Here is a 14,268-nt window from a genome sequence, read left to right as displayed (position 1 = left end):
TTTTTGGCCATTAAAATTGGGCACAGTTGAAATTCATTGTCAGTGTTGTGAATCCAAGCTAACTGCAGCTGCCGTCCTCTGCAAAGGGCCAAGTGCAGTGAGTATTTGATACAGGTGGAGTATTCTCTTAAAGAATTTGAAGGTTTCAGTCCCACTTCAGACAATCAGTTTTTATCCTTGTGTACTTGTCAGTTTACCTGTGGTGGCAGACTTTTCAGACACCCTGTACAACCAAATCTAGGAGACACAACCTCACCAATCTTGTTGCCCAGAGATGAAGTCTGGCTGCCTGGCGTCCCATTGGGTTTCTGTGGCTTTCCATCCTCTATGTCACCTGGCAGATCATTGGCAGTTGAGACAGCCTCACCAGCAGCTGGGGTGATGGTGGGTGCTGGGGCCATGGTGCCGTCAGCCAGGACCTCAGGCTTCTCCAGCACCAGGTTGGTGAGGGGAGTGAGGAAGTGGTATGTCAGAGACAGATTGGTGGCGTGCTGGATGTGGTCTTCCCTCTCCTTGCTGGTTTGGCTGCGCAGCCGTGACCGTAGCCCCTCCTTGACGCTCAGGAAACCCCAGACGCGTTCCACAAAGTCTTCCGCTATTGAACCCAAAGCAACTCCTAAACCCTGTGTGACCCCTGACCCTGGAGCCTTAGCTCCAGCCGCCATTGCTGCTGTGGCTGCTTTAACGTGTTTCTCAGTCTCTATCTGTTGGTGCCGCAGTGGAACATCAGTCTCCAGGATGATGCTCTTGTCGCTGTTGCTGGCTGTAACCTGGATGTGGAGTGATTCTGCACTTTGGTTGGTCAGCTTGCCGGCGATGATGATCTCAGAGCCGTTGAAGTAGTTGGTGAACAGATGCTGAGTGACGTACTGGACGGCGTCCTCTGTGTAGTTTATCCTTATGTCAGACAGCAGAGGAGTTCCTATCTCATCGTAGAACCTAGAAAGGAACGAGGAGAAAAATGATAACAGTCAAATGACCCCAGCAATAGCACTGACAATAGCATTTATTCCAAAAATGCAGGCTTCTCATTCATTTAAATGAGGCCGCTGCATTGATGAATCAAGGGTGCCACCGTTGAGCAACCTGGGAAAAAACAGTCATCAGGCAACAATTTAATAAACAAATTTTGCTTCACTACATCGAGCAGTGGCAATACCAGGTAGAATACATTGCATGTCCCTTGAATAACGAGTCTTTGCACCTAAACTGCAAAATAGGTTGTTAGTCATTGTCTTCCAGAACAACCTATGTGAGTATTATCTGTTCTGGTGACCTGGTGCAGTGAGAACAACATGGAGCTAAATGCTCTTAAGACAGTGGAGACGGTTGTGGATTACAGAAAGAGCCCAGCCCCACCCACCCCCATCATCCTGTGTGACATCCCTGTCGACACTGTGAATTCCTTCCGCTTCCTGGGCACCATCATCACCCAGGACCTGAAGTGGGAACTTTCCGTCGGCCTCATCAACAAGGCCCGGGACCCCCACTGACACCCAACCCACCGGTAGCAACACCAACACAGATTGTTGCATTTTTTTGAGGCAGTTCTAATGTTGCTCTGAACATTGCCTAAGTTGTCTTGAACTTGCTTATTGCTTATTTTTGCACATTATGAATACAGTATCGAAACCTGACAGCTACCTATACTTCTTTGTTGATCACCAATCAGTCACATGTTCAGTGCCTTTGCTCAAGGGCACATCAGCAGTAGTTTTTGAGGAAGAAAAAGAAGGTTGTTATTACAGATTTCATCAGATGTCCTGTTTATTCAAACAAGCCACCTTCCGACCATAAACCTGCTTGTCTAACCTCTCAAAGCTACTGCCACCCCACTTCAGAGTTTGTGCACACATTCACGAAAGAGTGTGTATAAAGCAAAGATTGAGAATGTGTGTGTATAAGTCCTCTGTCCTGTCCTTGTTGTCACGACACAGTAAACCTCCTCACCTCTTAACCAGCGTGTTTGCTCAAGCAGGACGAGGGCTATTATCTATGGAGTCTACCTGTTAACCCCATGTACATACTCAGATGCAGGTTTCATAACACACACACATTCCTGCTCAACTGAACAAACACCTTGTGTTTCCAAGTGCAGAAGAGATAAAGAGAGAAAAGAGGGTTGTGTGTAAAGGATAGAAAAAAAGGCCTGAGAGAGAAAGAGGGTGGCTGTTGTAGTCTGTGGCTGTCACATGTTGAAGTTGATTAAAGAGGTCTGTTGTCAGCACTGTCACATTTGCAGTCTTCGTTCCCTCATAGCTTGATGAGAGATGGAGGGATGTCAGAGGGGTAGAGGGGAGGGATTAAGGAGTGCTAATTGCTTAATAAGAGACGGATTATACACATGATGGGGAAGTTTGACAATAATAATCAATGATATCATCTTATAAATGAGGAATTTGTAGTATTTTCATTTCACGTTCTAAACACCCAATGTCTAGTAGGTGTTCGATCCTGAAAGTCCTGTTCGATTAAAGGGTAATTTCTGGCAAGTGCAATGCAAAAGTTAACAGTTAACACGGAAAACAAAATGATGTAGTTTCATGTAGTTTCATCATCGAAACTACATAGAATAACCAATAGATGTAATATTCCCATATGTCAATATGGTGGCCATATTTTTTTTTTTTTTCAAATGGCTACCTCAAAATGGGGATTTCTCAATGGTTCATCTTCTAGATGGCCAAAAGTCAGAAAAGGGACTTCTGGCTTCAAGACTCTGTTCAATCAGTTTCAAGCCAGTTGAAATCCAAAAATATCTTATAGGACCTCTAGTTTCAGGCGAGTGTCATGCCAGTTTTACACCAGTCTCTTAAGACTTTTAGACCATTTCCAGACTACGTGGTGATCACTTTCAGACCGATTGTAGGTCACTTTCTGATCTCTATCAAGCCATTTAGATCAGTTGCAGACCAGTTTTACACCATTTCCAGACCAGTTTTAGACCACTTTCACACCAATTTTAGGGCATTTTCAAATCTATAGTTCGTTTGCTCTGGTCTGAATCAGTGGATGAGTTGGTAAACTTGATGCGTATTCCCATTGGTTTGGTTTTACACAGAAAAAAATTCAAGGAAACCAAAATGCATCACTAAAAGCCATGTGAGAATGTTCACTCTGCTCAGTGGTTAGATGTGTCTGATGCAGGAGCAAGAAAGTAAACATAGGCAGAAGGTCCTGAACAAGGTTTTGGTCTGCACCTGAGTACGATAGCTGTGTTCAGATCTGCCCAGATGAATCGTATCAAGGGGAAAAATGAACCAGAGTCAGGTTCAAATGGACTAAACAACACAGGTTTGAAGATGCCCTTAGACCACTTCCAGACCACATTGTTAAGCCAGTCTTAGGCCAGTTTCACGCAGTTAGATCTGTTTATGACCAGTTTCAGACTATTTATGAACCAGTTTCAGATATAAAAAGAAGCTTAATTTCTCTTTTCTTAATTAGCATCATGGGATTCCTTGGCCCTATAATAGCAGGCGTAGCCACCAGAACCTTGAGTGTAGGTCATCTAGAAGCTGGGATAATGAGAAATCCCCATTTTGGTCGCCATTTTTACAAATCCAAGATGCCTGCCATGTTGACATATGGGAAAATGTGATTGCTTATTTTACCAAAATGTGTAGGTTTGGAAAACTCACAAAATCAGAACAAAAGCTCTAAAGATCAATAATCTAATTAGTAGTTAGGAGCATAAGATGGCCTGTGATGGAAGAAATATTCCAAAAACACAGACTGGATTGACGGAGACACAGAGCACAAAGTACGCTCTTACCCTTTGAGCATAGCGCTGGCGTCGGCCTCCTCGTGGATGCGTCTCATCATTCCACAGTTTTCCAGAGCCATGCGCTCCAGCAGCCGGTAATCCACGTCATTCCCAATCCCGATGGTGAAGATGCAGAACTTCTCCTGCACGGCTGAGCGAGTGTTCCCCAGGATCGCAGTGGACTGAATCTCCCCGACCGTGGGCCGTCCGTCTGTCAGGAAAATGATGAGGGAGACACTGTTCGGGCTGGCGTCAGCGCTTGAGAGGTAATCACGAAGCAGAGAGGAGCCAGTCTGAATGGCACCATCGATGTTTGTGCCTGCAGTGAAGAGACGTCGATTATTGTTCAGGAAAATGTCAAGGATATGGAAATACAGTGACTAAGTCGAACTTTATAGATTTTATTGCCCTAAGGCCAGAAAAATTCTTTAAACAAGATGTTTTTCCACTTTCAAGCTATGGCGAGTTTTATTCAATGCAGATAACCGTTTTCTGTCTAGATCTTTACATTTAACCATATTTACAGTGTAGTCACTGTTTCTCATATTGCACTTTAAGTCTTAAGTGAACCATGAACAAAACATTTACATGCATACGTTACACAAGAGTCAATTCAAATTAAGTGTTTCTTATCGTCAGCTGCTGATGATGCATTAATCCAACAAACAGAATCATGTTTATCTATCAAAATATAGGAACTGTGAAGAAGACAAGCCATAATAATAGGGATAATAGAGGATAATAATATCTCACCTCCAGTGGTTGCCAGCATGTAAATAAACTTCTTGGCATCTCTGACATTAAGGGGCGTCACCGGTACGAGACGATTTGGCTGCCAAACTTTAATCCTGTTGGAGAAGCTGATGAAGTTAAAGCGATCGCCGAGTCGCAGATCCCTCAGAATGGTGAAAAGAGCATCTTTAGTCTGAGAAAGTGTGTGAAAGAGAAAAGATTTCAAAACATTCTACATGTGAATCCAAATGAGAACAAGTGTGTCGTTTTTGTGTCTTTGTGTACAGGGATTTGAATATTATAGAGACATTTTAAAATGCAGGACATCTCAGCCCCCATTCAGCTCACCAGAAATCATGAAAAAAAGCTTTACTTTGTAATAACGACCCTTTGGTGGACAGGTACAGCTTTAATCGATTATTGATTTAAGATAATACCTTATTGACTATGATTTTGTGCTATTTTTCAACTGGTGTCAATCTCACTTAGAAACAAGACTATGGTTTTTGGCATCATATTCCTCAAACTATATGTTGAATTTCTTACAACAGACAAATGTGGATACACAATGCTGGATACACAACGTGGTCATGGTCTCTGTGGTGTAGCCATGCTTATTGTATTATAACTCTAGAGCTGCAGTGGTTGGAAGCAAAACACACATACCATCAATCAAACGCCCACCCATTTGACCAGCTGCAGTGTTTCTTTCACACACACCCCTCTTACCCATGATTCGAGCCCAGGAGTGTGGTGTCAGTAGTTTTGAAAACTAGTGTCAAAAATGTGTTTAAAAGGACACAAAGCTAGTTAATCTGCACACTTAAGTTAATTACATCTTGAAATAAAGGTTTGTTTGTTTTTTTTTTTACCTGTAGTTAATTACCTGTGATGTTGGCTTGTCTATCCATCAACTTTTTGGGAACTAAAAACACCCTTCGTTATAGTTTGACTTTGGTCATGCATCTTTCAGTGTATCGTAATGGGTTTTGAATGGGTTCCATTTATTTATTTATTTTATTACAAAACACAGACTGTGTAATCCTTGCGTTTTGGTTGCGTTTTGGTTGCTTGCTGATGATTCAATCATTATACTGTATCCATTTTTAGCTATAACTATGAAACCTGACTCCAGACCCTTAATGTGTCAAGTATAACAAATTGGTTTAATCTTAAGTTGGACAGTTATTCAGCATTAGCCTCTGTTGACCGCCTTCTAGTTTGCTAAAAATGTGTCCAGATAAGTAAATAGACAAGCGAAAGTACTCAAAAACTTCTTCCTACTTTTCTGTTCTGGAGCTTCACAATCTCAGCATCTCTGCACCCTGAGTGTGGGTGTGATATATCATTTGGCTCTGAGGGGTTTATAGATGTCTATATGGGCTGTATACAGCAGGGGTGAGAAACACTGACTGACCTACAGTGAAACCCTTTATTGTGGAGCCACATCAAAACACACTTGTTGTTCTGTTCCTGCAGCCCGCTGGGGGCTGGCAATGGGTGGGGGCGACAGATCAAGGGGTCGAGGGTCTAGAAAGTTCCATTACACCATAGACACTGACCTTCCTCACTCACAGCGCAGCCTTGTGCTGTATGTTTCCACTTTTCTTTCTCACTGAAAATCTGTTTTTCAGTTTCTCTCCTCTTCTCTGTTTCTGTACTCGCTCACGGCAGCTGCAGAGATCAGCTCTGAGTCTGGCCAAGGGGATTATCGTGCTATTGCAGATGGACGAAAAGGTCCGATATTGATATTCCAGTGTGGGAGTGAGGAGGTAGGGAGTCAGGTTTCCGATCCAATACAGCCATTGAAATTCTGCTTAAAAGCAGGGTAAATTGCTTTGCATGGGAAACAAGAAAATTCATCAGATTTCCTCTGACACACTCAGGAAAAGCAAGAGAGAGTTCATATCTGGTATTTCTGGTCCATTTGGAACTTTTAGCTGCAATAGGTAAGACTGAATGAAAATACACCAAATTTATCAGCCTAAATCCCAAAATTGTTGTTGCAGCAGATAAGTTTCCCTCAGATTCAGTTCAACTCTGGAGTCGGGTAAAGTATGAGCATTAGCAGAAAACTGCTCACTGGGAACAGATTAACAGGAAGTGACTAATCAAAATTTAAAGGACCACACCTGTGGTTTTGCATGGTCAGGCTCGTAGCTACTAATGGCCTACACTTTACATTATTGACAACATTTCCCAGTTCATGCAGGTAAGTTCTGAATGTGTTTTTCCAACCTTCCAGACGCCCATTGGTTTCAGTCCAGTATGAGAATCAACTCTCAGAGACTTGCTTGATATGGCTAATGCAGATCGTCCCCACAGTTTTGATACAGTTAAAGAAGACAGTTGCCAGTGTTTTTGCATGTTTTGTCACATTTTACAATAATACGGACCATTTTCAAAGCCATACGTCTTCAAAGAGACATTTGATTTAATCCATCAAAATGGAGTTTGACAAAATAATTTTAACTCAAGGTCTGCTTACCAGCTTTTTCCAGAGATTTTAACCGCATATCATGATCTTTATCAGCAGACCCCATCCACTGATGGTCCATGAAATAGTAGTACGTGGACCACTGTTAAGAATGAACTTTAATGCTCAACATCACAATTAACATTCTGTCACCTAAATTGTGTTAACGATGCATAGTAATGCAGTTAAAAGCACCTTTTATTTTAAAAACGGTTCCATTATGGTGCTTTCAGTTACTTACTGGAGGCTCTGACATCTGACTCTTGAGATTAAAAGCACCAGTTTTAGTAAGGGAGCTAAATCATGCAAAAATAAACGATCTTTAAGATTAAAATTCAACACTTTTTCCTATGTAGGAGTGGAAACCCTGTGCAGAGAAAGATGTGCTCACAGATACTGCTGAGATGACTGAATTTGAATGCCCTCTGCATTTGATGTCACCTCACAGGATGTATGGGTAATTAAACAATTGTAAACACATTCCTGCAGCTTTAACTTAACAACAGTTTTCTAGATATCCACTAATTGTGCTACTTTACCTGTCTGATCTTAGTCCCCAGCATGGAGGCGCTGGTGTCGATCACAAACACCACATTCTTGGGCACAACAGGCAGGTCTTTCGGGGCAAAGTAGTGGACAAAATGGCCATTTAAAACCTGGGAAAGAGAGAAGTTTACATACATGCAACAGGCGGTTAGATCAGTTGCAGTTGTTGTGTGTGATTAGCAAAACATATTATGGTTCTGAAGACAGGCAGAAGAGTTTGGCAGCGGAGTGACTGTGATGGCAGAGAAATGAATGACTGGTGGGCGGATGAGTGTATGTGTGTGTGCATATAGTTTGATGGGAAATTTTTGTGCACACATACAAAATATGAAACCAATTTTTATGCTCTTTCACAGTCTGCTTTTCTGGTTTTGTTCATCAAAACCTTTCCACATCTCTGTTTTCACTATGCACGTTTGCTTGTCAAAGTTTATCAAAGGAGCGTTGTCGATGACATCACATGTGCTCTCACCTGAAGGTCTCCTATCCCCATGTCTCTCTGCACATCGTAGCGGATCACAAAGTCTCCCAGGAGGCCGTTGGTGGTGATCTTGGCCTGTTGGACGATGTTGGGGCTGAAGGTGATCTTGCAGACGTTCTTTTCGTTTTTTATCACAGTGGAGATGGGAGGCTCAGGCTTGGCTGAGGTACAAAGACAGGAAGTAGGTTTGTGTTTTAACTGGCTCAAGAACAAAACCCTGAAACAAGTAAAGTGGCCGTGACCTAAAAGTGGATTTAAAAGGGTGGCTCTAAAAATTATCTCTGTGTACTGGGCAAATATAGTTTTAACATAAAAAATATATATATTTATAGAGTAGTTGATGATATTTCGAGTTATTAAGAATTTGGCACCATGATTCATCCTATTTTGAAAATATTTGTTTGCATATGCATGTTGCTAAAACTTCAATACTATGAGATAAAACTTGAATGATTCCTTTAAAAAGAATATTATTTGTGCAGCAAGATCAAAATAACAGCAGTAGGTGAACAAATATTAAAGCAAAATAAGAATAAAAAACAACAAAAATAGCAAGTATGTAATAAAAATAACTGATGAAGTAATGAGATGTAGGTGTGAACCTGGTATCTTGGGAGCATTAGGCCCAGCTGCAGTGTTGGAAGCACCGTTGTTGCTCCTGCTGTTGCGGAGCGGCAGCACCTGGAGGTCTGTGATGGGCGAGTGGTCGACGATGGTGACGTCCAGGCTGAGGCGGCTGACCAGCTGCAGTGGCCGCAGGCTGGTCACGTGTTCATAGCGTCCCAGCCGCCGCTGCAGAAGCTCTTCATAGGTTAGCAGGAAGACGGCACGGTTCCGACCCGGGATGTTGGCCGCCATCCTGAACACCTCCACATCCGGCTCAGGACTGGAGGGGAGGAGGCAGGTGGAGACAGTGTGAAAAATGCCAGCACTGGAGGATTTCTCTGCTAAAATTCAGTACATTTCCTTTATGCACGGCTAGTGCTGGCGTTTTATTAAAAATGTGACATCAGTCAGTCTTTGTCGTCCAGTTGTGATAGAATGGTTAGGCTATGATGAAGAATTGACCATTACTCAGTGGTGGAAAGTAAGTAAATTTACTACTGTAAAAGTACTGTACTTAAAATTTTGAGGTAGGCCTACTTGTACTTTACTTGAGCATTACCATTTTATGCTACTTTATACTTCTACTTCACTACATTTCAGAGAGAAACTTTTTACTGCACTAAAAGCTATATAAGAGTACATGAAGTAGTTAGAATTAGTTCCACTTTGACCAATGACAACATTAAAGTACCACTTACATATTAATACATCAATAATAATGATGACACTGACAGTAGCCACTCTGCATTATGAGTACTTTTGATATTTAAAGTACATTTTGTTGCTAATGCTTCTGTACTTTTACAACTTACTTTAAAAATAATTAATTAATGTAATTAATTCTATTTATACTGTGGTATTGGTACTTTTACTTAAGTAAATGATTTGAATAGGGCCTACTTCTTCCACCACTGCCAGTACTAAACTGGATGACTACGGGTTTCTGCTACAAATCACTTTTACATACATGTGTATGTTTTTAGGTGATTATAGCGTATTTCAAAAGGTTCTGAAGGTATAGGTTTTGTTTGTGGAAAAACATGTTAATTATTACAGTAGTGGCTTTAGGTTACTACCATTCTATTTTAAGATTTAAATGTCTATTTCCTATCTTCCATGCGGTTATTGACTTCCATTCATTTTTGTGTGGTATGAATATCAAGTTGCAGACTTGAAACTTGAGGTATATATAATTCATTACAGTTAAACGTGCACTGAAAAATGTCAGTATTAAAAGTCACAATAGTATGCTTTGGGAACTATTTGTAGTAATTTAAAGTATAAGTAACTGGTCCTTTAATTTAACTACTACTAACTCATTTTGGTTAGCTTTCACACAAGCTAAATGGTAGTTTCTTGTTGTTGCTACTATCTTCCTAGTTGTTTTGCACTTAATTTTCCAAAGAACCGTATTGTTCATGATCTTAGGAATATATTTTTTAAAAGTTTAAAAGGTCAGTTGTGAATTTGGTAAAAATATCTTCATGTGCTCTCCTCTCTCAGCACTGAGCTCAATAAAGAAATATTTAAAACTGAAGGTGTTGAAATCCCTTGGTTAATTTAAAGCCACTGTGTGAACTTGTTTAGATGAATATCTTTTAAATATTGTGATGGCATATGTTTTTATTTAAAGAAAACAACAATCTGGGTGAAAATTGGTGTAGTCGTTTCAGCGTTGTATTGTCTTAGATTGTTGTCTGCCACAGTGTCTTTTTTGATACTACCACTGGGTGGCGCTACAGTCAGGAATATTCAAATTCTACACATAGTGACTTTAATATTAGAAATTTTAACTAAAAAACATTGAGGAGTTGTCTTTGCTTTGTTTAGTCAAGATCTACCTCGGTGTAATCTGAGTGACTGCTTCTTTAATAGTATATTTAATTTTTTATTTCACTTTTTTCTTAATTCATTGCTTTTATCCATCACTGTCCCTCAGTGTTTGTTTAATAAGACTTTGTACTTTACTCATTTATGTTTAACCTTTACTGTATGTGTGCCATGATGCTGCTTTCGTGACCAGGTCCTTCTTCAAACCTCAGTGTCACCCGATTGGCTGAAATATGAAGGTTAAATCAACTGAAATCAAAAGAGCAGCAGCTGAGAGAAGAAGACAAACACTGAAACAGTTAGAGAGAAGAGGTGGAGTGTTGAACCGAACAGTCCAAGTGGTGATATCATGAATATGGAAGTACTGCCTCTGTCTAATCTCACATCTTCCACTTTAATCCTTTCCTTCCTCCTCTGCTCTGTCCTTTACAGCGGAGTCAGTGAATCACTAAATCTCATTTAATGAAATGTCACTTTTCATATGACAGCTGGAAACGTGATGTCACTTCTTCCATATGTCACTTCTTGGGTCACAGATTTATATCAAAATCCTCGTCTCTGGAGCAATGAACTTATGTCAGACGCACTTCTGTCTGCTCACACACACACATACAGAACACACTTTGCTCTTTGTGGCCATCTAGTTGTGGTTAAAGAGGTTTCAGTTGGGATATTATCAATCTCTGTTTGCAAAATAGGAATATTAGAGGGAGCGAGTGCTGAAATGTGCACACACACACACACACACACACTCTCAGGTTTCTCTTACCTTGCATCACCTTTTTCTTTGTTCTTGGGTTTGCCGTTCTCCTGTTTGACCCTCTTTTCCTTCGGCCTGACCTCGCTCTGGTAGACACGCCCTCCAATGATCCTGGTTCACGGGGTCAAAGGTAGAGGATTAGAGCGGTGCTCATGTTCAGGACCACCTATTGTTGCGTTTCAACTGGGTTTTCTCAGACAAAAGGCAGAATTCGTGGACAAAATCCTGTCGTTACCTATTTATGGGTAGCAGTCCTGCTCATGAATGAACTCTGGTCACTGTGTGTGTGTGTGTTTGTGTGTTAACAGCAGTATAAAGGTTTTCACCCTTTCTTGACTCCTAACATCTCCATAGCAACTGAAACATCATCATAAATCCTTCCAGCCACTAAATCCTGTTTCTTTCATAAAATAACTTCCAAATCTGCTTAGATTGACCAATTTCTGGGGACAAACTGGAGTGAAGACTGACAGGATGATGTTATTATTTGGTGTTTTAGTTCTAAAGTGGTATGTTAAGGTAACTTTGGTGCTAAATGTTCTGCTGATAAGATTTTTTTTTTTTAGTTTATACATGGCTTCCAAAAAGATGTCTGGCATTTATCACTTGATCTCTGCTTTCCATTTTAACAATAAGATAATAATACGACTCAAGACTGGCTCTAAGTATGGCAATTACTTCATAAAACATGCCAAACCCTACTGATAACAATAGTCATTGATTATATCCACGGGAATTAGAATGAGCATCTTAATGGGAAACCATTTAAATATTAAATGTAGAGCAGTGGTTTCCAACCTGGAGGTCAGGCCCCTTCTAGGGGTCCTAAGATAAAATTGAGGGGTCACAATGATTAAAGGGATAAGAAAGAAAATATTCTGTTATACAAATGAGTTTATTTTTCTTGTTTGCCCTTTTCTTCTGAAATACTGGTTGCTTTTACCTCCTTATGCCTCTAAAAATCCCTCAAATGAAACAATCCAAGAAGGCAAGATTGCTCCTTGGGTCAACTGCTCATAACTCATGTCAACACTAAAGCCAAAGAGGGTCACAAGTAGGCACTGCTTCATTTAAAAGGGGGTAGAGTATTATATTTTCACTGTCCAGTGAAAACATTGCATGACACTAATGTGTATAAAATCCCAATTTTTATCCTGATTATGCTTTCATCATCTTATTATGATTTTAGGTGCACTGGCAGGTGAGCTGCACGACTCGTACATGGTGAAGTTGGAGACGTAAGCATCAGCGGGGATCTGAAACTGAAAGACGCCCTCGGTAGCGGCGGAGTGCCGGTTGAGCATGGCGCAGTACACCGCCGTGAAGGCGTAGCGGGAGATGATGGTGGTCTTGATGGAGAGTTCCTGGATGTGAGGTTTAGTCTCCTGCAAAGGAAACATAAAAACACCATTACTGCAACAAGATATCTAATCCAAAGGAAACCTGAATTTCCCCATTGTTCCCATTACCAAACTGAGGCAGATGCATTTGTTCCCATGAGCTAAGATCCAGCGCATGACACACTCTGGCACATCTGCGCGCATGGCGGATCTCCTGTGCGTCACGCCCAAAGTGCAGTTGAGGCTGACAGAATATGTTTCTAAATAACTGAAACTAGGGCATGCATTCTAGGTCATTAAAAAAATCTAAAGTTCTGTTTTATCAAATGTTTTTCTTCATGCAAGTGAGGTCAGTTCACCACAAACTCTTAAACTCTGAGTATTAAAGGGTATCAATATTTATCCGATGTGCAAAATTTTCAAGACACCAGGCTAAGATAGTGCATGTTTCTTATCCTTAAATAAACCACTTAAAATGTCATTATTTTTAATTTTCCTTTTCATTAAAAGTATATTTAAAAAGTACAAGAGTGGCTACATTTGGACTCAAACCAAACTCACACATTTAACATGTAAATTCAAGGAACAAAAATAGATAAATATTCAAATAGCTTCATATCTGGAGTAAAGCTGACTTTACCTTGGTAAGCATGGTTTTCACCTGCCGTGGGACCCTGCGTGGCGCCTGTGTGTACAAAAGAAGGAGTCAGATAAGGAAATCCAAACACCAGAATGTACAGCACCTTCGTCTTTTAAATGTCTTACAATGTCTAAATCAAAGTCTGCGAGGTCGGAATTAATGTCATCTCCAAACTGGGATTCCTCCAGTTGCCCCAGTACACTGGGGCTGAAACATATCAGTAAAGTCAACAGCAGCATCTTGCAGTCTTTCTCCAGTAAAACTCAAAAAGTTAAATGGGACATTATTTCCAGCGCGCAGCGTCTCCGAGTCTCCGTCTGTCCAGTTCAGAGTGTCCCGGACAGAGGAGAAGAAAAATACGCCCACCCACGCAGAGAGAGGTGCAGTGTTTTCAGCCCCACTCCTGAATGAGGGGCAATTTGGGCTGCTGCTCCCTTTATGGAGTCTGGAATTTTTGCAATTACGAGTGCTACTTGTAATCACCACTAGGTGGCTGACATGAACCTTTTCCCAACCTGTAGTTCAATTCGTTTTTCATCGTAAATTTAATTAAATGTAATTGACAATAGTGACAGGAAATACTTCACAATGACCACTCAAGGAGGTATATGGACATATACTGTATGTGGAGGGTGGGTAAGTCTATAGAGCCTGTTAGAAGGCTGTGCATGTGTTCATAGAAGAAGTGTTACAATGCATAACCTTAATTTCTGATTTTATTAACATTGAAGCGATCGTTCTTCTGCAGCACAACATACTGTCAACACAACGTAGAAGATGAAGTTTACAAGGAGCACTTGAAGGCAGCACGCCACTACCATTAACCATGACCTTCCTTCGTCGCTGCCTGAAATCTAATTTCGGTTGTATAATTAATAATATTAATTTGCAAAGTTCACCTATAGCTACTGTTATTTTAAACTGCATATGACATAAAAAACAAAGGAAAAAACATTTTGAAAGACTTTTATTTGTTTATTTAATTTAATTAGAAGAACAAAAAGGCACTGACACCCCTTTAGGACTCAGCTAAATATTCAGCCAGTGTTAGGGAGTGACAATCTTTTATTGTCTCTTGTTTCACCTCACTT

The 14,268-nt window shown here is 40.7% G+C and overlaps 1 protein-coding gene across 1 annotated transcript in view; it reads right to left on the bottom strand.

Annotated features, from left to right (window-relative positions):
• Positions 1 to 14,268, bottom strand: part of itih5 (inter-alpha-trypsin inhibitor heavy chain 5) — a 19,852-nt gene extending 5,584 nt beyond the window's left edge. The window contains exons 1-10 of the mRNA XM_044186225.1: positions 13,303 to 14,268; positions 13,178 to 13,222; positions 12,419 to 12,582; positions 11,207 to 11,308; positions 8,604 to 8,887; positions 7,993 to 8,162; positions 7,514 to 7,630; positions 4,520 to 4,691; positions 3,776 to 4,085; positions 257 to 939 (exon numbers count right to left, since the gene is read on the bottom strand). Of these exons, the coding sequence (XP_044042160.1) occupies positions 257 to 939; positions 3,776 to 4,085; positions 4,520 to 4,691; positions 7,514 to 7,630; positions 7,993 to 8,162; positions 8,604 to 8,887; positions 11,207 to 11,308; positions 12,419 to 12,582; positions 13,178 to 13,222; positions 13,303 to 13,416 (2,161 nt within the window). The 5' untranslated portion in view covers positions 13,417 to 14,268. The remainder of the gene's footprint in view (positions 1 to 256; positions 940 to 3,775; positions 4,086 to 4,519; positions 4,692 to 7,513; positions 7,631 to 7,992; positions 8,163 to 8,603; positions 8,888 to 11,206; positions 11,309 to 12,418; positions 12,583 to 13,177; positions 13,223 to 13,302) is intronic.

The sequence above is a fragment of the Siniperca chuatsi genome, linkage group LG23, assembly GCF_020085105.1.
Source record: "Siniperca chuatsi isolate FFG_IHB_CAS linkage group LG23, ASM2008510v1, whole genome shotgun sequence".
Lineage (NCBI taxonomy): Eukaryota > Metazoa > Chordata > Actinopteri > Centrarchiformes > Sinipercidae > Siniperca > Siniperca chuatsi.
The sequence above is the reverse complement of the archived record's forward strand: the minus strand, read 5'-3'. Positions and strand labels throughout refer to the sequence as shown.